The 25,523-nt window shown below is 44.8% G+C and overlaps 1 protein-coding gene across 10 annotated transcripts in view; it reads right to left on the bottom strand.

Annotated features, from left to right (window-relative positions):
- KDM4B (lysine demethylase 4B) overlaps positions 1-25,523 on the bottom strand; it is a 275,813-nt gene that overhangs the window by 219,367 nt on the left and 30,923 nt on the right. For all 10 annotated transcript variants that reach the window (XR_014025553.1, XM_081320789.1, XM_081320792.1 and 7 more), the window contains exons 3-6: positions 13,657-13,809; positions 7,823-7,998; positions 6,671-6,785; positions 3,454-3,647 (exon numbers count right to left, since the gene is read on the bottom strand). Coding sequence is in view for 9 of the 10 variants with exons in the window: in XM_081320789.1 (XP_081176915.1) it covers positions 3,454-3,647; positions 6,671-6,785; positions 7,823-7,998; positions 13,657-13,782 (611 nt within the window). In the remaining variant the exon portion in view is untranslated. The remainder of the gene's footprint in view (positions 1-3,453; positions 3,648-6,670; positions 6,786-7,822; positions 7,999-13,656; positions 13,810-25,523) is intronic.

Here is a 25,523-nt window from a genome sequence, read left to right as displayed (position 1 = left end):
AGGACGAGTGGGGACATGATAGCAGTCTTCCAATATCTCAGGGGCTGCCCCAAAGAAGAGGCAGTCAAGCTATTCTCCAAAGTGCCCGAAGGCAGGACAAGAAGCAACGGATGGAAACTCATCAAGGAGAAAAGCAACCTGGAACTAAGGAGAAACTTCCTAACAGTGAGAACAATTAACCAGTGGAACTGCCTGCCTCCAGAAGTCGTGAATGCTCCAACACTGGAAGTTTTTAAGAAGAGACTGGACAGCCATTTGTCTGAAATGGTATAGGGTTTCTTGCCCGAGCAGGGGGTTGGACTACTAGATGACCTCCAAGGTCCCTTCCAACTACTACTACTACTACTTCTTCTCCTTCTTCTTCTTCTTCTTCTTCATCATCATCATTATTATTAAACCAGGCAACTGTGAGTTCTAGTCCTGCTGAACAACAACTTACCGGAGCCAGCCAAACCTCGCGTCTGCAAACATCTGCAACAGCAAGGGCTCCAAATGAAATATGAGATAACATCCACGGAGTCTCTTGGCATGGGGTCTCTCCCAAGCTGAACTGCAAAAACACTCACAAGCACTCCCCCAGGTTCCCCCATGTCAACAAGCAACAACTCCAAACAATATTTGGAGCAAAGCTTGCATGCTTTCTATCCCTGGAGGGGGGTTATGTCAGCTGCCCTGGTTTTTCCACTGTGTGACACACACACACACACACACACACACACACACACACACACCCAATGCCAGGAATAGGCTCCAGTTATTTGTGTGGTTTATACGGTATTTCCTTGGCGCAACAACAAAAAAGGGGGGGATGGGGGAAACGCTGATTTCCAAAATACTATACCGGGTGGTCCTCGACTTACGACCACAATTGAGCCCGATGTTTCTGCTGTTAAAAGCGAGACGTTTGTTAAGTGAGCTTTCAACCCATGTTACGACTTTACTCGCCGCAACTGTTGAGGGAATTAGTAACCGGGTTGTTAAGTGGATCCGGCTTCAGAGAAGGAGGATCACATGACACCCCCCCCCCGAGACACAGCAAATAGGAACAGGTGGCCGAGCATATTGAATTTTGATTGTGTGACCGTGGGGAGGCTGCAGCGGTCATTAAGCGTGAAAAGTCTGTGGAGATTCTGAAGAAGCTTCCTGGATGAGAAGCAAAACGCCTTCAGAGAAACACAAGGAAGTCCAGTTCCCGGGGGGGGGTGCGGGGGGGGGAGAGAACCACCTTCGGGATAAGTGTGAAAACTGGTCACCTTTTTTCCAGCGCCACTGTAACTTTGAACGGTCACTGAATGAATGATTGTAAGTCGAGGTCTATCTAAATTAAATTAAATAAAATAACTCACTTCTAATGTGACTTTGAATTTTGAAATCTCCAAAAACAAAGAGGGGGGGGAATCGACTGGTTTAATAGTTCTCCCAGCATGACTTACCCTGTTTTTATTTTCCCACAAAGGTTCATAGGTGAAAATTATCTATGTCCGGGGGAGGGGGCAGGGGAGTCTTCAAACTTGGCAACGTTTGTGGACTTCGACTCCCAGAATTCTTCAGCCAATTCTGAGAGTGGAAGTCCACAAGTCTTAAAAGTTGCCAAGTTTGAAGACACACACACACACACACACACACACACACACACACACACACACACACACACGGTTTAGGGGATGGGGAAAAATGGCTGGGGCAGGAGAAATGGGAGAAAGCAAAAGAAAGGCCTGGACTGAAGGGGTTTTAGCTTTTAATATTGTTTTAATTGTTGGGCTTAATTAATTTAATCTATTTTAATTTTATACTATTTTTATATTGTATTTTATGTTGCCCTGTAAACCGCCCTGAGTCCTTCGGGAATAGGGCGGTATAAAAATTTAATTAAATAAATAAATAAATAAATCTGCAGAGGCCCCTTGTTGCCATTTACACAGAACAAGGAGAGAACAGATAAGATTGTTTAAGAGCAGGAGAAACGAAGCTTTATCAAGAGCCAAATTTGGCTCTTGATGCTATTTCCATCCATCCATCCTTTTGGGGGTTTATGAAACAGCAGCTTTAACTCAAGTTGAAAGGCAAACTTAAGTGGTTGGGGGGTTGTTGTTGTTGTTTTAAGAACAACTGCTAAGTACTAATAAATACCATTTTACCTCCTTTATGTACCTTACTTGCCCTGAAGGTACTTTGACAAATCGCAACAAAAGCTAATGCAAAGAGGGAGATTAGAAATCAGGGCTGGTTCAAAGCAGGAAATCTCTTCTGAAACTTTGGCTTCAGGGCAAACTTTTTCCAAACACGCTGAATTTGGGGAGCTTTTCCTGGCATCTCCGTTGCCCTAGGCCTCTTTCCCCCTCCCCTCTGACAAAATATGGTGGACCCAACCAATTTTAATAGGTCTGCGCTCTCTCTCTCTCTCTCTCTCTCTTTTATATATATATAAAACAAGGAAAGAAAAAAACAAAAACGGGGGGAGAATCTGACAAACCATTTTCAGATACTGACGGTTCGAGAGAAACGGAAAGTTAACAGAAATGCTTGCGGTTGTTTTGGGTTTCGGATTAAGGCGAAATAAAACCCAGACAGGAACAAGCTCTTGCCGGCTGCACAATTCCCAAGGCAGCCTACTCAGATGTCCTGGGGCCTGCTCCCGTTTTTTCTCCCTGCTAGTAACCCTAACCACATCCGGGCTCTTTTCCTCTCTTTCTTCTCAAGTGACTGGTGTTCCTGTTGTTCCCTTAATTTACACCGCCGGGCACAAGCAGCCCCGGTTCGTTTGGCGCACAGGACGAAACCGCTCATCCGACTCGCAGAAGAAAACGGGCTCCCCATTCCATTGAGACACGGGACGCCCCAAAAAACACGCGCGTTGCGATTCGGGCGGAGAGTAGTGCTTGGGTGAGCGGAACAGTTGACGCATTTTCCACACGTGGGGTCCCAGGGGCTCTCGGAGCTTGGTTGGTTTTCGTTCCCCAAACTAGGTAACATCATCAGTGCTAAAAAAAAGGGGGGGAGTGGGGTTTTGGTCTTTGTTTACGTCCAGGGGTTTGCTCTCTTAGGACGAAATCAAGGAACTAGCAACAAGAAAAACAACACTCCGCAAACACTGATAGAGCAAGCCACTAGTATATAAAAAGAGAGCAATCCTCATTCCCTTCTAGCACTGATGATGTTCCTTAGCTGGGTCATGAAACGTCTGCAAACGAAGAAACTCAGAGAGCACCAAGGACCCCACAATTCCCCTCCTCCTCCTCCCCTTTTCCACTTCCACCGCTTTCCCCTCCCCTCCCCAAACCCCCACATTCCCTTCTAGCACTGATGATGTTACCCAGCACGGTCACGAAACGTCTGCGAGAAAACCACCACAAGCTCAGAGACCACCCAGGCGCCCACAGCTTGACCCTATTCTCTTCTACCGGTTACTTATTTTTTTCACACCCTGTTAAATGTCCCTCTTCATACGCTCACCATGACTTGGGCTCTCCAAAATGCAGGTAGTTGATGCTGTAGAGATCCATGTCCTCCGTGTGCCACGCAAACGTGGTCTTCCACATCCCAAAGTAGAGGTAGGGGGTGTTCACGCCTTCTATGATGATCCCACACTGATGTTCCACCATGTCGAGGAGTGTATTCAGGTTCCCAATGTTCCACGCTTCCACATCCTGGAAAGGGGGCGGGGGGAGATAGTGAACATAAAGCCAGATGTCAAAAGCCCCCTCCATTCCCGCGCAGAAAGGGGGAGGGGGGGCGGGTGCCGGCGATCCCGTTTCACAAGGAAGCATCAGGAGCAGCTATTGCAAACAGCAGGATACAAGATGTGTAACAGCCCTCTGAGCGGTTCTGAGAAGAAAACAGACTAAAACACACCCTCTACGGCAGAAATGTCAAACACAAGGCCCGGGGGCCGCATCCGGCCCGCGAAGTGGTTTCACGTCGCTCGCGAAGCCATCCTGGAAACAGTGAGGGAACGGCCCCCACTGCCTTGGCCCTGGCCCAGAGACCCTCCTTCTGCCAGAGACCCTCAGATCTGCCCCACTCCTGCCCAGGCCCCGCATAGGCACCCTTGATGCGAACGATGGAGCTGGCCACGCCCACCCAGTAGGCGATACGTACTCTAGCCACGCCCACCCAGTAGGCCACGCCCACCCTGGCCACTCCCACCCGCCCCCCTGAGGGCAACCGCAATGCTGATGCGGCCCTCAATGAAATTGAGTTGGACACCCCTGCTCTATGGCACGGGCTCCTAAAACCTGTTTGCCACAACTTTTTAAAGATTCGGTTCGCAGGTGGAGCCAAAATGAAAGGGCTTTTCTAAAAAAAAAAAAAAATAACGCGGATAAATCAGTACAAGAGAGAGCGAGAGACAGACTCTGACTGAAAGCCAGCCCAGCGCAGTTTACGTTAAGGATATACATTTCTGTGGCTAAGGGGAAACATTTGTTAATTGAGTTTTGCCCCATTTTACAAACTTTCTTGACACGGAGGTTAAGTGAATCACTGCAGCTGTTCAGTTAGTAACAGGGTTCCGGAGTCAATCTGGCTTCCCCCTCCGACTTCCCTTGTCAGAAGGTCGCAAAAGGGGGCGGGGATCGCGTGACCCCCACCCCACCACCCCGGGGACGCTGCGACCGTCATAAATATGAGTCAGTTGCCAAGCGTCCGAATTTTGACCATGTGACCGTGGTGAGGCTGCAATGGTCGCAAGCGTGAAAAACGGTCATATGCCGCTTTTTTTCAGCATCGTCGTAATTTTGAACAGTCATTAAATGAACTGTTGTTGTAAGTCGAGGACTACTAGAGAAGAGCAACTAAAGATGATCCAAGGCCTGGAGACTAAAACATACGAGGAATGGCTGCAGGAATTGAGTTTGTCTAAAGAAAAGAAAAAATAGGGGAGACATGATAGCATTGTTGGAGTATCTGAAGGGCTGCCCCAAAGAAGAGGGAGTCAAGCTATTCTCCAAAGCATCTGAAGGCAGGATAAGAAGCAACGGATGGAAACTGATCAAGGAGAGAACCAATCTAGACCTAAGGAGAAATTTCCTGACAGTGAGGACAATAAATCAGTGGAATAACCTGATCACTTGACTATAAGCCAGCAGTGTGCAGCAGAAAAAAGCTAGTATAATCCTGGGTTGTATAAATAGAGGCATAGAATCAAGATCACACAAAGTAACAGTACCGCTTTATAAAACCCTAGTAAGGCCACGCCGGGAAAACTGCAGCCAGTTTTGGTCACGCTATCACAAAAAAGTTGTGTGTGTGGGAAAAATTCAGAGAAGAGCAACTGAGATGATCATCAAAGGCCTGGAGACTAAAACATAAGAAGAATGGCTGCGGGACTTGGGTTTGGCTACTCTAAAGAAAAGAAGAAATAGGGGAGACATGATAGCAGTGTTCCGGTATTTTGAGAGGCTGCTACAAAGATGATTATTATTTTCCAAAGCACCCGAGGGCAGGACAAGAAACAGTGGATGGAAACTAATCAAGGAGAGAAGCAACCTGGAACTAAGGAGAAACTTCCTGACAGTGAGGACAGTCAACCAGTGGAACAGCTTTGCCCCCAGAAATCGTGGGCGCTCCGTCAAGGGAGGTTTTTAAGAAGAGTCTGGACAGCCACTTGTCTGAAATGGTATAGGTTCTCCTGTTTGAGCAGGGGGCTGGACTAGATGACCTCCAAGGTCCCTTCCAGCTCTATTCTATTACCACCTGTAATGCAGTCATAATTACCAGCGTAAGTTCTTTCTTAGCCTTGGTGGAGCAGTGGGCTAATGCCTCCTTAAGTAACACCAGCTGCCTGCAATTAGTGCAGGTTCGAGTCCCACCAGGCTCAAGGTTGACTCAGCCTTCCATCCTTCCGAGGTAGGTAAAATGAGGACCCAGACTGTTGGGGGCAATTAAGCTGACTTTGTAATAATGCTGCTTGGGGGTGTGTGTGTGAAAGCCCTAATAAGCAGGCATATACATAGAATGAAGGCTACTGCTAAGCTTGTAAGCCGCCCTGAGTCTTCGGAGAAGGGCGGGATATAAATGGAATTAAAATAAAAATAAAAATAAATAAGGCCCTGTCCATGTAATCCCTACAAATCTAAAATCAGTTTCAGAGCTGTTTACAGGTAGTCCTCGACTTACAGCTATTGATTTAGCAACTTTTATGGCGGTCACATAAATCAAACTTTGGGCACTTGGCAACCAGCAAGTATTTACAACAGTTGCAGGGTCCCAGGGTCACCTGATTGCCACTTGGGACCTTCCCAGCTGGGTTCCGACAAGCAAAGTCAATGGGGAAAGCTGGATCTGCTTAACGACCGGAGGGAAGAAAGGTCATAAAACCAGGCGTGACTCGACCACAACTTTGCTGAGCAGTGGAGACTCTGCTTCCGACTGTGCCTATAAGTCGAGGACTCTTTGCTACTTCCAAACAAGTAATCCCAACAGCCCCAATTTTGTTGGAAGAAATTACACCAGGGGTCGTCTTCAAACTTGGCCCTTTGATGACTTGTGGACTTCAACTCCCAGAATTCCTCAGCCAGGCACGCTGAAGTCCACAAGTCATCAAAGGGCCACGTTTGAAGAGCCCTGAATTATACATCTAGACAGCAGTCGTCCTCAACATTTAACCCGTTCCAACATTGTCTAGATCTGCATCATGCACCTGCTCTCGTTTGATTTCACAGTGACTTACCGCATCGTACAAGGAACCACTGATATCCGCCCCATAGATAGGGGACACAAAAGTCAAATTCTTCCAGTATTTGCGTTCCAGATCATCAAAATCCTGATGACGAGGAGTACAGTACCTGGTCAGGAAAAATGAAATGAGAGAACTGGCAACAAAATCTTTGCAAAGCAGAGTTTTCCCCTCTGATGCCCTAATCAGTGTAGGACAATTTAGTTAGCTCACTCTGAACAGAGAAAAACACCGCCTTTTCCACTCTATTCTACAAAACGATGCTGACAAGTAGTCAGGAAGAGCAGCGGGGAAGGTGACACGGAAGCAGCTCAACACATGTGCCTCTCTCTCCATCCATCCAACTATCATCTATGAATCTGTCTGTCCGTCTGCCTAACCCCAACAGCCTAATCAAGGAAACATCAAGATCACCGCCACCCAATGCTGACAGGGGAAAAGCACCTGTTTGTAAACAGAGAGCCAACCCCACTGACTCCCTTCTAGCACTGATGATGTTACCTAGTTGGGTCATGAAATGTCTGCAAAAAACCAACCTAGCTCAGAGAGCATCAAGTACCCCACATCAGTCAGTCTCTCTCTCTCTCTCTCTCTCTCTCTCTCTCTCTCTCTCTCCATCATCTATCTATCTATCTATCTATCTATCTATCTATCTATCTATCTATCTATCTATCTATCTATCTATCTCATCTATCATCTACCTAATCTATCATCTATTTATCTATCATCTATGTAATCTATCATCTAGTTATCTATCTCATCTATCATCTATGTAATCTATCGTTATCTATTTATCTATTACCTATGTAATCAATCTAATCTAGTTATCTATCTATTCTATCATCTATCTACAATATCTATCTATCTATATATCTTATTCATCTAGCTATCGTTCATCTATCTTATCTATCTATCTATCTATCTATCTATCTATCTATCTATCTATCCTATCTTATCTATCTATCTATCTTATCTATCTTATCTATCTATCTATCTCATCTCTATATCATCCACTGTATCTATCATCCACTCTGTCTATCATCTATCTGTCTGCCTGTCTTATCTACTTTTACTGCAAAAAGAAAAAAAGAGAGTCCCCATGCCTTGTTTAATTACAAGCCAGGACAGTCTTAAGCAAGGACGTACTTCTCACTATTAGCCAAGCGACGATAGTCTCCAACCAACATGGGTTTCTTCTGAATGTTGTACTGGGTGAAGAGCCCGGACTGGCCAGTCACCACCTGCTGAATGGGAGCAGGGATCACCATGCTGTCGATGTCGTCGTAAGTCTTGCGGGGCTTCCATTCCTTGGGAGGGATCACCTGCGGAGTCGGGGGACAATTTGTTCTTGAAAAGATCACCTTTCGTGGGAAGAAACGAGCGAAGGGAAGGGCTCTTCCCTTCCGAATAAAAGGACAACAACTATTTACATCTCCTTGAATTCCTGTTTCTGGCACCCAAGGGATTTTACTCTTGATTCTTAACCAAAAACTCAAATTTGTTTCAGGCATAAGATCTCTTTGGGATCTCTATTGCCTCCGGTGTTCTCACCTTTGGGCTGGGCTTTGGAATGGATTTGCTGCCTTCTCCCTCTTATAATCTGTGTTCCTAACTTTATTCATGTCTTAAAAGGCCTGACTATCTTAACAGAATTGAGGAAGGAAGGAAGGAAGGAAGGAAGGAAGGAAGGAAGGAAGGAAGGAAGGAAGGAAGGAAGGAAGGAAACGTACATTGATCTGACAGAACCTAGTCAGTATCTTACACTACTAGAGTTAGATAACTGTTAATTACCTATAAGCAATTGTGTCTAATATACCTGTTTGAATATGATTGATAGAAGATCCTATATTCTTTCCTCTTAGTTAATATATCTCCAATTCTGTATAGTTATACAGAATTGGAGATATTGTTCCAAATGAAATAGAATGAATGTGTTGACATTTACTGACACTATTTATTTTATAGATGGCTGATCCAGTCTAATACCCATGTCATTGCTATGATTCAGAAGGCATGTTCTCCAGGCATTACTGACTAAAAATGTAGGATTCCCTCAGGTAGACTGAATTAACTGTGCTAAACCTAGAAGTAAGGGGAAATTTTCTGACAGTGAAAACAGTTAACCAGTGGAACAACCTCCCTCCAGAAGCTGTGAATGCTCCAACACTGGAAGTTTTAAAGAAGAGACTGGACAGCCATTTGTCTGAAATGGTATAGGGTTTCTTGCCTGAGCAGGGGGTTGGACTAGATGACCTCCAAGGTCCCTTCCAACTACTACTACTACTACTACTACTACTACCAGTGCTTTTTTTGTAAAAGAAAAAGGTGCCGGAACTCACACATGTTATACAACCCACCTTGCCTACCCTACAAGGTTCTATCCAAAAAAGGTGCCGGAACTCCGTTCTGGGCGTTCTATGAGAAAAAACCCCCTGACTACTACTACTACTACTACTACTACTACTACTACTACTACTACTACTACTACTTATCATCATCATCATCATCATCATTATTGGAAATATATGTGCATTGCTCTGAAAGATGACTGAAGAAATGCCCAGTGCAACGGCACTGAAAAAAGTGACTTATGACCAGTTTTCAGACTTAGGACCGTTGGTCACGTCATCAAAATTCAGTCCCTTGGCAACTGGCTCATATTTATGACAGTTTTACTGTCGTGTGTGTGTGTGTGTGTGTGTGTGTGTGTGTGTGTCAGTCACGTGATCCCCTTTTGTGACCTTCTGACAAGCAAAATCAATGGGGAAGCCAGATTCACTCCACAACCGTGCTACTAACTTAACAACTGTGGCAAGAAGGTTACAAAATGGGCTAAAATCCACTTAACAACTGTCTGGCTTAACAAAAGAAATTCTGGGGCTCAATTTTGGTTATACGTTGAGGACTACGCGTAGCATGAATTCCAGGGACTTTTTTCCTATTCCTATTTTCTACTCACCTACAAGACTGGCATAAACACTATCTCTGTAGGAAAGGGAATTCTTGTTTGTCCAAAAACATTTTTTTTTAGCGGCATTAAAAGCTCCAGAAGGGGCAGGGTTTGACAGCATCTGCTGTCTCAAACTGTCTGGGAGCTAATTAAAACACCCTTTGTCACACTACCTACAGTGAAATTAATTAGTACAGCTGAGCGGGCAAGGAAACATATCCTCAAAAGCTTTCATCGATACCAAAATGTCCCCTGTGAAAATGTACTGAAATGAGTTGTTTGACCCGTATTAATGAAGAGCCAGTGGCTCTTTCTTCTTCTTCAAGCCGCGCTCAATTTTGTTCTCAGTAAATGTTTTGAGATCAAGCTGTGCCAAAGCAGCCCTAACTGACAAACCAAAAACAATTTCTTTTTTTTGCGGGGGGAGGGGGGGGGAGGAAAAAGAAAGAAAACAGGAAAACCTGACAGATGTGTTCCAAGGCATTTGGTACTCAATGTATTTCAAAGCGAGGTGCACGCACACCCATTTTACACTGCCGCATTTGCGCAAAGGCATCGTGCGGTTCATTTGAGCTCTGGTTTTGAAAGGACAACTAATGGGAATGACGTGAAATCGGTGAACTGTGATTTGTTTAGTAAACCGTGTTGAAACAAAGTATGGACCCACTGCTAGAACCCTACGTTTGCCCCTCCCAGTGTGTAACCAGAAGCCCTTGACTTACAAACAGTTCGTTTAGTGGCCATTTGAAGTTACGATGGCGCTGAAAAGGAGGACCTATGACCGTTTTTCACACTTACAACCACTGCAGCATCCGCGGGGTCACGCAAGGATAGTTCAGACACTTGGCAACTCATATTTATGACGGTTGCAGTGTCCCAGGGTCACGTAATGACCCTTTGGCGACCTGACAAGCAAAGTTAACGGGGAAGCCATATTCACTTAATTCCGTTGCTAACTTAACAATTGTAGCGATTCGCTTAACATCTATGGCAAGAAATGCTGTTGAATGGGGCAAAATTCACTTGACAACTGTCTCGCTTAGCAACAGAAATGTGGGTGGTCATAAATTGAGGACTGCCTCTAGTCTTTTTTTAATCCAGAATCTGAAACGGCCAGACTGCTTTAGCTTTTCTGCGACTAAAATTTATTGTTTTTAAGATATGAGATATGATTTGGGTTCGTCCGTGTTTTGAATTGATTGGTGGGTGGTAATGCATCCCCTTATTGTATTTTATTTAATAAGGCACAGATGAACTAAAGGTAAAGGTAAAGGTTCCCCCGCACATGCGTGCTAGTCGTTTCCGACTCTAGGGGCCGGTGCTCATCTCCGTTTCAAAGCCGAAGAGCCAGCGCTTGTCCGAGGACGTCTCCGTGGTCATGTGGCCGGCATGACTGGATGCCAAAGGCGCACGGAACGCTGTTACCTTCCCACCGTAGTGGTCCCTATTTTTCTACTTGCATTTTTACGTGCTTTCGAACTGCTAGGTTGGCAGAAGCTGGGACGAGTAACAGGCGCTCACTCTGTTACGCGGCACTCGGGATTCGACCCGCCAAACGGCCGACCTTCTGATCGACAAGCTCAGCGTCCTAACCCACTGAGCCACCGCGTCCCTTCACAGATGAACTACACAATGCAATATGGGGAATCAGTTACTGTATTGTGCTGAAAAGGAGCAAGCAATGAGGCAAAAGTTAAGGATCTAAGACAGGGGTTCCCAACCTTTTGGGCACCAGGGACCGGTTCCGCAGAGTATATAGGTAGCCCTTGACTTACAAACAGTTCATTTAGTGGCCACGTGAAGTTACGATGGCACCGAAAAGAAGGGACTTACGACCGATTTTTTTACACTGCAGCATCCGCAGGGCCCTGTGATCGGAGTACTGCCGCTTGGCAACCCAATCATATTTATGACGGTTGCAGCGTTTCAGGGTCACGTGACTCCCCTCTTGCGACCTTCCGACAAACTAAGTCAGGGGTAGGCAACCTTGGCTCTTTAATGACTCGTGGACCTCAACTCCCAGAATTCCTGAGCCAGCCGTGCTGAGGGGAAAGGGAGAGGTTTCCAAGCTGAGCCAGGCTGGCTCAGGAATTTGGGAGTTGAAGTCCACGAGTCATGAAGGGGCCATAGTTCCCCCATGCTGGATCAGGAATTCTGGGAGTTGAAGTCCGCAAGTCATGTAGGGGTCATAGTTCCCCCATGCTGGCTGAGGAATTCTGGGAGTTGACGTCCACGAGTCATGAAGGGGCCATAGTTCCCCCATGCTGGCTGAGGAATTCTGGGAGTTGAAGTCCGCAAGTCATGTAGGGGCCATGGTTCCCCCATGCTGGCTGAGGAATTCTGGGAGTTGACGTCCACGAGTCATGAAGGGGCCATAGTTCCCCCATGCTGGCTGAGGAATTCTGGGAGTTGAAGTCCACGAGTCATGAAGGGGCCATAGTTCCCCCATGCTGGCTCAGGAATTCTGGGAGTTGAAGTCTGCAAGTCATGAAGGGGCCATAGTTCCCCCATGCTGGCTCAGGAATTCTGGGAGTTGAAGTCTGCAAGTCATGAAGGGGCCATAGTTCCCCCATGCTGGCTGAGGAATTCTGGGAGTTGGAAGTCCACGAGTCATAAAAGAGCCAATATTGCCTACCTCTGAACTAAGCCAATGGAGAGGCCAGTTTCACTTTAACCACCACGTTATTAGCTTAAGAACTGCAGTGATTCGCTTAGCAACTGTGGCAAGAAAAGTCCTAAAATGAGGCAAAACTCGCCTAACCAATGTCTCGCCTAGCAACATAAAATTTTGGGCTCAGCTGCGGCCGTAGGCTTGAGAACTACTTGTACCCGTGGGGGAAGGTGTCAGATAGGATGCCAAAATGGCGTTTCTATAAACAGGTGCTTTGTACAAGTAGCTCCTGACTTGCAATTACTTGTTTAACGACCAGTTACAGCAGCACTGAAATTGGACTACGATCAGTTCTCACACTTGTGACCGTCAACAGGATCCATGTGGTCGTAATTTCAGTTGCCTGCAGCCAGCGTGTGCTTAAGAAAGGTACCATTGCTGGGGTCACTATATGTGACCTCCCCGTGGGGTTTTCAACCAGTAAGGTCAATGGGGATTTGCTTAATGCTTAATACCACATGCGTTGCTTAAAAATTTAGGTGTACATCAACAATCGCATCACTTAAGAGATGAAAGTTCTGGTCCCAATTGTGGTCGTAAGTCAAGGACTGCCTGTGAAGTGGCCTTGATACCCCCAGTCTTTTTTTTTTGCAAGAAAATCCACCACTTAGATCCCCCACCCAGATACTTAAAACCGACAGTGGCAGTTTAGTAGGAGACATAACTGTCTATATTTTAAAGCACAGACCTGACTGAAGAATTCAAATTGCCTCTTGGCAGCTTTGAGGGGTTTGTGCACATCGAGATTGGATCGCGGAAGCATTTATAGCTTTTAAAGCTGCTTCGGGCTAGCTAAGGTTAACTTCCTAAATGCCCTTAGCATATGAATGAATGAATGAATTAATTAATTAATTGTCATTTCAAACTGTACATATAAGACTACATGGGAATCAAGCACTGCACGTACCTGGTACTAGCAGTCAATCTATTTTAGCATTATTTATATTTATCAATAATCGGTCAAACTAAATACGTACTAAAAGTACAGCAGAATAATTAACGGTTGTAAATAGTTTATTTTAATAGGACCCGATCAGGCTTGCGTACAACATATTCATTCAGATGTTAAATGGAAAAGCTGTAGTGTCTCTCTGCAGATAAATTATAAGAATGTGAAAAAGGACAAATGGCAAAAAAAAACCCACTTTCAGTTCACAAAAGACCCACACACAGTGAGAGCCAAAGATCTTGTAACAAGGCATCTTTTTTTTAAACTCCTGCGGTGATGTCAGCTCAACGAAATTAAAAATGATGAAAGTTTGCCAAATCAAGTGCAAAAGTGCAAGTGGAATCAACGATGGGAGAGACTATCCTGAAGAAAGTGTTAAGTAAACTCAGCGGGACCCACAGCACACTCACCTTAGCAAGCCCCGCCCGGTGAGCACCTTGGGATTCGATGTAAGCGATGTACTTTCCAAAATCCTGGAATTCTTCTAGGGTCGGATGGAACGTCATAATTTTACAGCTTGGGTTTTCTGACCCCATATTGCTGAAGGTGGCTTAGAGCGTAGGCTGCAAAAAAAAAAAAAGACAGGAAGAAAAGAGAAAGAAGAAAGGGAAGAAACAAACATTAAAATGCATCGTTGTATCCCCTGATTAATAAAGGCTAGGACATTTTCAAGTACAGTTGGGAGTGTGGCGGCTCGCGAAATGAGAACGCTGGGCTGCCAATCAGCAGGCGTTTTGAGGCCTGTTGCTGGCCGCGGGGTGTGTGTGTGTGTGTGTGTGTGTGTGTGTGTAAACTCCTGTCCCATACTCCAGCTCCTGCCAACCCAGCAGACTGAAAGCAGGCAACCGCGAGTAGATTAATGGGTACCACAAAAGGAACCCCCCAACTGGGCATCAGGCAACGGGGCTATCGCCAGCAAATCCTTTCGCCGCGGAAGCATTTTAGTGCTTAAGACCGAGGTCCACCTTAACTGGGTAACTTTTATTGTAGCACATCCAAATACTTCCACACTCGCGTTAGTATCATCCTGCTGTCAAAATCGTGTTGATAATCCCCAAAATCGCAGAAGAAATACCCAACTTACACTTTCAGCATATGGTTCTTAACAGACTAGCAAGTTATCTTTTTTTTAAAAAAAATCAATTTATTTATATTTATTTTTACATATCAAATTCAGAGACTGCCCATCCCACTGGCAGAGAGGCTCTGGGGCTGTGTATGATTTTTTTTTAAAGAGTTACGCAAGCAGCAATCTTTTCTCGTCATAGGGGAATGTCAAAAACTTGGCGTGCCTTTTGTTTCGATGTTATTTTCCAACGCACTAAACCAGTTGTTCCTAACAAGGCACGTAGCTGCTAGAAACTCTGGAAGGTGTCATCCCAAAGATTGGAAGGCCACAATCTTAAGAGTTGGCAGCTCTACTGTTAAGAGACCTTTTTCTAAAACAAATTAAAAGCACAGAAGCTTACTATAATGAGCAATTGGTCGAGTTCATACTGTAGTAAGCCAGGAATTCCTTCTCCAGCTGTGGGGTTACAAGCCTCCTGGGACCCGTTGACAAATCTGGGGGAGTTTTGTGCACACAGAACGGGATCACTGAAAAATTGGCTCCTACCATTATTCATACGCAAGCTGACAACAGAGTTGGAATTTTTTTGTATCAGAGGTTCTAAACCTGTGGTCTGCAGACAATTGGGGGGGGGAGAGGAAGAGAGCGTAATGTCGTCACAGTGAAGGCTTGAAAAAAATGTTATGATTTGAGTCTTGAGTGAAATCTTGGGGGGGGTCCGTGGCCATATTCTGTGGACACAAAAGGTATTTAAAGGGGGTCCGCTGTGAAGAAAAGGTTGAGAACCACTGTTCTATATTGTAATTGCTGTTTTACATATAGATATAGATATAGATATATAAATATACTTTTGACCCAAAATAAGAGTGGAGCAAAAAATATGAGTGGTTTCAGGAATTATGGACACGTAGGCAAGTTCATCCTACCTATTAAACAGTATTGAATTGTTTTTATTATTTTACCGATAACTGTAACATTTACAAATCGTTACAAACGGCATGTTTTGAGCCGTAGCAGTGCAGTGGTTAGTATGAAGTATTTGCAGGCTGACTCTCTGCCCACTGCCAGGAGTTCGATCCTGACCGGCTCAAGGTAGATTCAGTCTTCCATTTTTCCGAGGTCGGTAAGAGATTGTTTTGTGGTTTTTTGGGGGGGGCAACAGCCCCTTAGAGAGGGTTGCAAAGCACTCTGAAGCAGTATATGTCTAAGTGCTATTGCTAATTATTCACCATTAGTTTTATTGGAGTGTGTCGTAGGACAAATTCATTCGTCATACTCACAGCACACACACACAAAAAAGGTGATCTGTTTGGCTTACCGGTCTGTAAGCCCAGCCATTCTGGCTTATTCAACAATAACATTTATTTTAAGTAAAGTCAACACTGAATTCTTTCCAAATGTACTAACCTCGGATACTTCTACCACCCTTTCGTATCCTCAGAATAATATATTTAGAAGCAAAAACAAGCCATTCTGGGACCGGCTTACCTATCTGTTGGGCAGAAGAACAACAGAACCTGCAAATTCCAACAGATAAGTAGCTGTGAGAGAAGCAAGGAGGGGAAACAAAATAAGATAATAAATTCCAGCTTTAATCCGTTGCCAAAGTTCAAAAATGAAGAAGCCAAATCATACGAGGAAGAGAACTGTCAGTACTTTAAATTCATTTTACTCTACAGGTTAAGTCGACTCTGAGCCCAGCATTTCTGTTGCTAAGTGAGACAGTCATTAAGTGAATTTTGGCCCATTTTCTGATCTTTCTTACAATAATTTATTGCCCTGTACACCGCCCTGAGTCCTTCGGGAGAAGGGCGGTATAAAAATATAATAAATATAAATATAAAATATAATATAATTGTTAGGTGGATCACTGTAGCTGTTAACCACTGCACAGTGGTTCAGTCAATCTGTCTCTCCCCACTGAGGATGATTGTCAGGAGGTCACAAAAAGGGATCGCGTGATGATCCCTGGGATACCGCAACCTTCGTAAATACGACTCGGTTGACAAGCGACTGAATTTTGATTACGTGACCACGGCGAGGCTACACGTGGAAAACAGGTCATAAGTCACTTTTTTTCATTGACGTTGTAATTTGTGAATGGTCGCTAAATGAATGGTTGAAGTACCTGCACGCGGTTTGGCCAACTCTTCCCAAGCTAACAGAAAACCTCATTTTTTTTTACTTTTAAGGCATCTCTACTTTAAAAACAACCCTAAAATAGAAGCTGGCTTGGTCTACTGCAGGGGTCTCGTACCCCGCCGGTCCGTGGACCGGTACCAGGTGCACAGTATGCCAGCAATTGGTCCGCACAAACAAGCCCCGTCCGTGGGATGCAGGCAGCACATCAAAACACGCCCTCTCCGGTCTGTGGAAAAACCTTTCTCCGTGGAACCGGTCCCTGGCGCTCAAAAGGTTGGGGACTTCTGGTCTAGTGGTTAAAGGCCCACACTAGAAACCAGGAAGCTGTGAATTCTAGTCCCGTCTTAGGCATGAACGTTGGCTGCCTGACATTGGCACAGTTACTCTCAAGCCCAACCTACCTCATAGGGTTGTTGCTGTGGGGAAAATAGGGAGAAGGGGCGTTAGGCATCTTTGCCGCCTTGAGTTACTTATAAAGTAATAAAGGCGGGACAAACATCGCATAAGTAAATAAATCGAAAGACGCCCATGCACATTAGAAGAAAGCAACCAAAATACGAAGGGGTCTGGAAAGAAAACTCTAGAAGACTCTAGAAAGAGTGCAGAGAAGAGCAACAAAGATGATCAGGGGACGGGAGGCTAAAACATAGAAGGAGCAGTTACTGGAACTGGGTATGCCTAGTTTAATGAAGAGAAGGGTGAGGGGTGACAGGATACCAGTGTTCCAGGATCTCAGGGGCTGCCCCAAAGAAGAGGGAGTCAAGCTGTTCTCCAAAGCGCCTGAAGGCAGGACAAGAAGCAACGGACGGAAACTAACCAAGGAGAGAAGCAACCTAGAACTAAGGAGAAACTTCCTGACAGTCAGAACAATTAACCAGTGGAACAACCTGCCTCCAGAAGCCGTGAATGCTCCAACACTGGAAGTTTTCAAGAAGGGACTGGACAGGCATTTGTCTGAAATGGTATAGGGTTTCCTGCCTGAGCAGGGGGTTGGACTAGATGACCTCCAAGGTCCCTTCCAACTTTATTATTATTATAAAAACCTAGCAGAATTGGCAGGAGGCCTCAAGGATCTTTAAAGAAGAAAAAACAGCCGCCTTCAAAGATCAAAGATCTGAAAGGCAAATGCAGTTATGAGAATTATTGCAGAAGAGAGGTCAAAAATAATGGTTTAAATCAGAGTTCCCCAACCTTTCCAGGTTGGAAGCCCGGAGCGGGGGGGAGCGGGGGGAAGAGAGAGAAAGAGAGGATGGAGTCTCTGCGATGCTCGTGCGAGTGAAGGCTTGAGCACCCACCACTGGGGCTGTGCACGTGTGCATACCCGCGCACCAGCCCGGCCACTCATGTGGCCCAATTGGAAATATATATATAGGAGGGGAGTTTAAAAGTAACATTAGAAAGTATTACTTCACAGAAAGATTAGTTGGGAGCTGGGAACCAACATCCAGCGGAGTTAGCGGCACAGTCATTAGCAAACTGAGTTTAAACACGCTGGGGATAAACACATGTCCATCATCCGACAAACATTAAAAATAATTTTTTTAAAAAAACCCTCAAAGGCACACTCAATAGACCAGCAGGTAATTTTCTGCTGTCAGTTTGTTTCTTGTGTTGAAAGCAGTGGCCTAGAAACCAGGAGACGGTGAGTTCTAGTTCTAGTCCTGCCTTAGTCATGAAAGCCGGCTGGGTGACTGCGTCAATTAGCAGGAAATGGTGGGTTCTTGTCTCAACTTAGGCATGAAAACCAGCTGGATGACCTTGAACCAATCACTCAGTCTCAGCCCAACCTACCTCACAGGGTTGCTGTTAGGGGGAAAAGAGAGGAGGAAGGAGTATTAGATATATTCCCTGCCTTGAGTGAGGGAAGGAAGGAAGGAAGGAAGGAAGGAAGGAAGGAAGGAAGGAAGGAGGGAGGGAGGGAGGAAAAACAGGAGACATGAAGGAAGGAAGGAAGGAAGGAAGGAAGGAAGGAAGGAAGGAAGGAAGATTTGTTCACACATCTTTGAAATTGTTTTGTTGCTTTCGTTAGAAAAGGAACTTCATTTATTTATTTATTTATTTATTTATTTATTTATTTATTTAATCTTTGAAATACAGATAGTCCTCAACTTATGACCAAAACTGAGCCCAATTTTTTTTTGTTAAGTGAAACATTCGCTAGGTGAATTTTCAGCCATTTTACGACCTTTTCTGCCACAGTTAAGCAAATTACTGCAGTTGCTAAGTTGGTAACATGGTTGTTAAGTGAATCCGGCTTCCCCCACTGACCTTGCTTGCAAGACGGTCACAAAAGGTGATCACATGACCCCGGGACGCTGCATCCGTCATAAATATGATTCAGGTACCAAGCGTCCGAATTTCAATCACCTGGCTATGGGGATACTGCAACAGCCGCTAAGTGTGAAAAACGGCCATTAAGTCGCTTTTTTCAGTGCCGCTGTAACTCTGAATTGTCACTAAACGAAACTCTGTAAGTCGAGGATTACCAGTAGTTAGTTCTGCTCCTTTCTTTAGGCTGCCTTTACAAAGGGAACAGCTTTTGCCCCCAGAAATCGTGGGCGCTCCGTCACTGGGGTTTTTAAAAAAGAGGCTGGACAGTCCCTTGCCTGAGATGGTAGAGGTTCTCCTGCTTAAGAGAGGGGGGCTGGACTAGAAGACCTCCAGGGTCCCTTCCAGCTTCTATTCCATTCTAAATGGTACTTGTGGTATAAATTGGTGGAGCAGTGGGCTAACGCCTCCTTAAGTAACACCAGCTGCCTGCAATTAGTGCAGGTTCGAGTCCCACCAGGCTCAAGGTTGACTCAGCCTTCCATCCTTCCGAGGTAGGTAAAATGAGGACCCAGATTGTTGGGGGCAATAAGCTGATTTTGTAAAAATGCCGCTTGGGGTGTGTGTGAAAGCCCTAATAAGCAGGCATATACATAGAATGAAGGCTACTGCTAAGCTTGTAAGCCGCCCTGAGTCTTCTGAGAAGGGCGGGATATAAATGGAATTAAAATAAATAAATAAATAAATAAATACATACATACATACATACATACATACATACATACACTTCAGCAGCCCTCCTTCTCCCAGTATTTTAACAGCTGCCATGGTTTATTGACGGAAAGGGATGATAAAAGGGCTCTATGGTGGAAGCCAGGCTCCCGGGTGCCTTCCATGAAGCAATGTCACCCCACGGCCCCCAGGGGGCAGCTTTTCCCTGTGCTGGTGCCTGCTGTATTCTTCCCCCCTCCCTCAAAAAAACTTACAGCTGACCAACCCCCTGCAGAATCCTTTAGAAAGGCAGTTAAGCCCTGGCTTGTTCGTTCCTTAGGGGTGTGGATCAGGATGAGCAGACTTCCCATCTGGTGTCATATAACAAATCAGAGTCTCTCGTTTCCAGCTAATCGTTTTGTTTGTTTCATCTTTGTTTGCTGGAAAGGGGGAGGGAGGGAGAAGTCTGATTTACTGGCTTTGATATCTCCCGCAGAGTTTGCATTGTTTGAGCTGGGCAGCCACCCAGATGCTCCGAATTAGTGAACAATCCATTCCTTTAACCCAGGGGTCTTCAAACTTGGCCCTTTTATGACTTGTGGACTTCAACTCCCAGAATTCCTCAGCTAGACACACTGGCTAAGGAATTTGGGGAGTTGAAGTCCACAAGTCATAAAAGGGCCAAGTTTGAAGACTCCTGCTTTAACCTTTCTGAACGTGACTTGAGACTCTTTTAAGATAAACATACACGCCTACAGAGGTGGCCAAAATTGTGGAAACCCTTTTTGGGAAAAAGCGTAAAGTAGAAATGCCAACCTTTGGTTACGTATCCACCCATTTTTCTACGAATTTCTTTATAACTGCAGCCTCGTCCACTTAATAATGCTATTTTTACATCGCTTTCTGGGCGACCAGTCAACTCTTTGCACCATTACTTTAATTTTATTACGTTTTACAAACTGACTAGATGAAAGAACACAAAAAAAAACCCTCAACCGACTTGATAGCGATCACATAACACACTGACAAATGTCCTCCTCTCGGCTTCAATACATGACATCGATCACTGGATCCTACCGCGATCTGATTGGCTCATTGCCAAAACAAGAGGACACCTGATTGGCTCTCATTGGCTCATTGGCTACAACCACATGAAGGGAAGCTAGCTGATATCCACCTAAGCAAGTTGTGCTTCCTGTTTCTGGTTATTTGGCTATATAACTTTTCATAGAATACAGCACGGATAATTGAACAAACCTTGTTGCGTTACATTCTTGATTAAATTATCTTTCCTTTGATATATAATTTTATGGTACTACTCCAAAAAAAAAAAGTGGTGTTATTAGCCAAACCTCAAAAATACTTTTCCCAAAAGGTTTCCACAATTTTGGCTACTGTCACTGACTCAAGATTCACCCCAAGCTACTGTTTTAATTAATTAATTTGTTAAATGGATATGCTTTGCCTATCTCGCTGCCGAGTGATTCTGAGCAGCTCACAAACATAATAAAAAAAATTACAAAACATTAAAACAGCCAGATCGCTTAAATTAAAAAAAAGCGGAGAATTTAAAGCAAGGGTGTCCAACCTGTGCAACCTTTAGACCTGTGGACTTCAATTCCCAGAAGTCCACAGGTCTGAAAGTTGCCAAGGTTAGACCCCCACCCCCGATTTACAAGAAAAAGAAAAGGCACTCTGGACTTTAAACGCCACAGGCCAAGTTAAAAAGGACCTCGGATGTTCATTAACTGCTCAAGTTAGTGTCGACTCTTTGCAATCACATGAAGAGAGCCACACCAGACACTGACACACACCAGACAGGACAATTTTGGCACGGAACAGGCTTTAATTTCCCAGTTAAATAGCCAGCAACTTCAAACAACACCAGAGGGCAGCAAAAGACACTGGCTTTTGCACCATGAATTATTAAAACGTGCCGGAATGTATAGCAATAAATTATGAAAGATATATGAAATATAAAAGATATTTGAACTGTAGCAACTCTGCTCTGCATAAAACAGAAACGGCAGCGAAGGGCTAGGGCAGCAATGAGGCACGGTCTCCTAATGACTTGCAACAGGAGAAAGAACTATTCCAACTACTAAAGCACAGTCAATGGACCAATTTGTGTGTAATGAAAGAACGTGTTTTTTTTCCCCCCTCTCAGCATCAATATCAGGATTGAGCCAAAAAAAACCCCCACTGCCTCTTTTCTGCCAGGGTAGGATGGCTGGGGTCCCTGTTGAATATTTTTTATACGTGGGAGTGTCGCCATCCTCTTCTCTCTTTCTTTCTAAATTGTTCTTTACAATCCTGTTTAAGCTTGTCTTTTTCTAACTGTTTGGTTTTTATCACCAACTTGCCCAAACTCAGTCTGGAAGTTGGTGCCTCAAGTGAATGAATGCACGCACTGTTCGGATTTGGAAACATCAATGCGCCGATTGTATTGTTTTATGTCTGAAGAAGGAACTTGTTGGTTTCTTAACCGGGCAGAATCAGAAATCAAGAAGAGGCCTGCGTTGGCCAATAAAAGAAAATATTTGTAGCTCGGGGGGGGGGTTGAAAAATGAAAGGTCCTTGGTGCTCTCCCGAGCTGGGTTGTTTTCTTGCAGACGTTTCATTGCGTCAGCATTTGAACGTGTTACTTAGTTTGAATAACGAAACGTCTGCAAGAAAACCACCCAGCTCGGGAGAGCACCAAGGACCCCCTCATTTTAACTTTGGTTTGAAAAAAGCAACAAACCAGGGACTCGGAGCTCAAACTTGTCTAGCTAGCAGGAGTGGTCAAACAAGAAGAGTCAGGCAAGGCGCATGCTTGCATTATCATGAGCAACCCAAGTGCGGTTTATTGCTCTATCTCAACTAGACCAATGTTATTCTGGGCAGCAGCTACGAGCTCCGTCAGCATTGGACAGAGTGGAACAAAGTAGGTCACCCTGCTTTTATAAAGACGTAGGAAGAGAAAACCATTTTAGCAACTGAAACGGGTTTGTTTGGAAAACAAGGAGACACATGTCCTTATAAAAGACACCTGTCTCCCTTGGAAGGAAACGAAAACTGTCAACCACACTCTTCCACACACAAGATCCTGAAGCTGAAAAGAAGCTTGTTTCTTAATTTCTTGAAAGGCGGGATGCAAATTAAGAGCGGGAATAAAAAAAAAGCGCACATGAAGAAAGGCTTTGGGTGAAGAGACAGGCAAAAAAAACAAACATCGGTGGCAATTAAGCCAACCTGTTCTTTAGGACCCCTTTGCCCAATTCAGTTTACCGCCACAAAAAAAAAAAAAAAAGAGCTGGCTTGTTACAGTCCGTGAAAGGAAAAGAAAAAAGAAGAAGTAAAAGCAAGGCAAAATTCTGCCATCGATGGATAGGTCTTTTGTTTCACTCAAATCCATTTTGGGAGGCGGAGTCAAAACACCTGTCTTGTAGAGCAAATTCTAAAACCAAAAGAGATGGGACGATCTCCTAGCGAAAGGAAAAGGGATGCAGGAAAAGCATCCGAGCAACCACGAATGCTTTTAGAAAAAAACAAAACATATTTTGGGGGGAATCGTGTCACACACACCCCGCCCAAATGGGATTGCTTGCCCCGCTCGTGCCAGCAGAAGGAGCATGCTGCGGACCCGTTGGCCACGGAACGGCAGAGACCAGGACAAGGGCCTTTTCTGCTGCAGCTCCCACTGCTGGAACATCGCGCTCCTCGAGAGCCGACATCCCCCACCCACCCCACCCCACCACCCCCCATCTTCCAAAAGAGCCTAAAAACCTGGCTCTACCATTTTTTTTAGCCTGGCTAGGGGACTTTCACAATAGAGGAGTGGACTAGTGGACTAGGAGGAAGATGCACCGTTCCCCTACTGCATTTTCTTTAACTTATTTAAGCGCTGTTTATTTTCATATTTAATGTTTTAGTGCGGGGGGGGGGCTTGGTGCTCTCTGAGCTTGCTTGTTTTTTTTGCAGATGATTGCTGGAATTGGGTACGTCTAGTTTAATGAAGAGAAGGACGAGGGGGGACATGATAGCAGCCTTCCAATATCTCAGGGGCTGCCCCAAAGAAGAGGGTGTCAAGCTATTCTCCAAAGCGCCCGAAGGCAGGACAAGGAAGCAACGGATGGAAACTCATCAAGGCGAGAAGCGACCTAGAACGAAGGAGAAATTTCTGACATTGAGAACAATTAATCAGTGGAGCTACCTGCCTCCAGAAGCTTTGAATGCTCCAACACTGGAAGTTTTTAAGAAGAGACTGGACAGCCATTTGTCTGAAATGGTACAGGGTTTCCTGCCTGAGCAGGGGGTTGGACTAGATGACCTCCAAGGTCCCTTCCAACTCCGTTATTAGGTTATTCCTTCACATCACCATTCAAAAGGATGAAACTCACATCATCATCATCATCATCATCATCATCATCATCATCATCATATTATTATTATTATTATTATTATTATTATTATTATTATTATTATTATTATTATTATTATTTCATTATCCAGACTACAGCAGTGGCCAAAATTGTGGAAACCTTTTGGAAATGCCACATTTGGTTAAGTTTCCACCATTTTTTAAAAAAAATTCTTTATAACTGTAGCGTCGTTCACTTAATAATACTATTTTGCATCGCTTTCTGGGCGACCGGTCAACTCTTTGCACCATTACTTTAATTTTATTACATTTTACAAGCTCACTAAATGAAAGAACACACAAAAAAACCCCAACCGACTTGATAGCGATCACACAGGTAAAGGTAAAGGTTCCCCCGCACATGCGTGCTAGTCATTTCCGACTCTAGGGGCCGGTGCTCATCTCCGTTTCAAAGCCGAAGAGCCAGCGTTGGAATTGGGAATGTCTAGTTTAATGAAGAGAAGGACGAGGGAGGACATGATAGCAGCGTTCCAGTATCTCAGGGGCTGCCCCAAAGAAGAGGGAGTCAAGCTATTCTCCAAAGCAGCCGAAGGCAGGACAAGAAGCAACGGATGGAAACTCATCATGGAGAGAAGCAACCTAGAACTAAGGAGAAACTTCCAGACAGTTAGAACAATTAACCAGTGGAACTACCTGCCTCCAGAAGCGGTGAATGCTCCAACACAGGAAGTTTTTAAGAAGAGACTGGACAGCCATTTGTCTGAAATGGTATAGGGTTTCCTGCCTGAGCAGGGGGTTGGACTAGATGACCTCCAAGGTCCCCTCCAACTTTATTATTACGATGATGACTTTGGTGGGATGGGGAATATTGCTGGCTGAACTATACTGTTTGAGCGGGATTTTCCCCTGATCTCGCCTTGACTTCCTTACTGTCACTGACCCCTAATAAAAGTGTCCTTTTGAGACAATGCCTGCTTCAAGAGTTCTGCTTGAAACACACCATTCCCAACCAACCAACAGAAAATAAATAGCAGTAGCAATAGAAGTATATATCCCGCTTCACAGTGCTTTACGTTACAGAGTCAGCATATTGCCCTTAACAATCTGGGTCCTCATTTTACCGACCTCAGAAAAATGGAAGGTTGAGTCAACCTTGGGCCGGTCAGGATTGAACTCCTGGCAGTGGGCAGAATTAGCCTGCAATACCGCATTCTATCCAGTGTACCACCACAGCTCATGTGAAAACACCATTCGCCAACACTACAGGCTCCATTATTCTACTGGCCCCCCCACACAGGACAATAGGGAAATCTAAGTGGTACGGTGTTCCAGAAGACAGGCGTAGCTATGGAAGAGGCATGCTTTCTGAGTCCCGCTAGATGACAATTCCTAATTGACAGTTCACAGACCACGACTGTCCTGTCCAGCCTAATGAGGCCAGTAGATACAGTGGGAGTAAGGCAGATCCTCAAATACCCCGGACTCGTGGACCGTGGACAAATAAAAAAAGATCCATTTGCGTCCCACTCAAGCAAGGCAAGGATGTTCAACTGCTTTTCCCTTTCTTTTTTAAGAAAGGATAATTAATTAAGGAAGTTAATGCATCTTGAATGTTCCAAGATGCAAGGAACATTTTCTAAATCTTCTAATGATTTAAGCTGATAGGCTTGAACATTTCAGGCAACATTTAAAGCAGGGGTGTCAAACTGCCAGCCTCTCGGCCG

The sequence above is a fragment of the Vipera berus genome (genome assembly GCF_964194415.1).
Source record: "Vipera berus genome assembly, chromosome: 1".
Classification (NCBI taxonomy): Eukaryota; Metazoa; Chordata; class Lepidosauria; order Squamata; family Viperidae; genus Vipera; species Vipera berus.
Note: the sequence above shows the minus strand (reverse complement) of the source record. Positions and strands in the feature narration are given on the sequence as shown.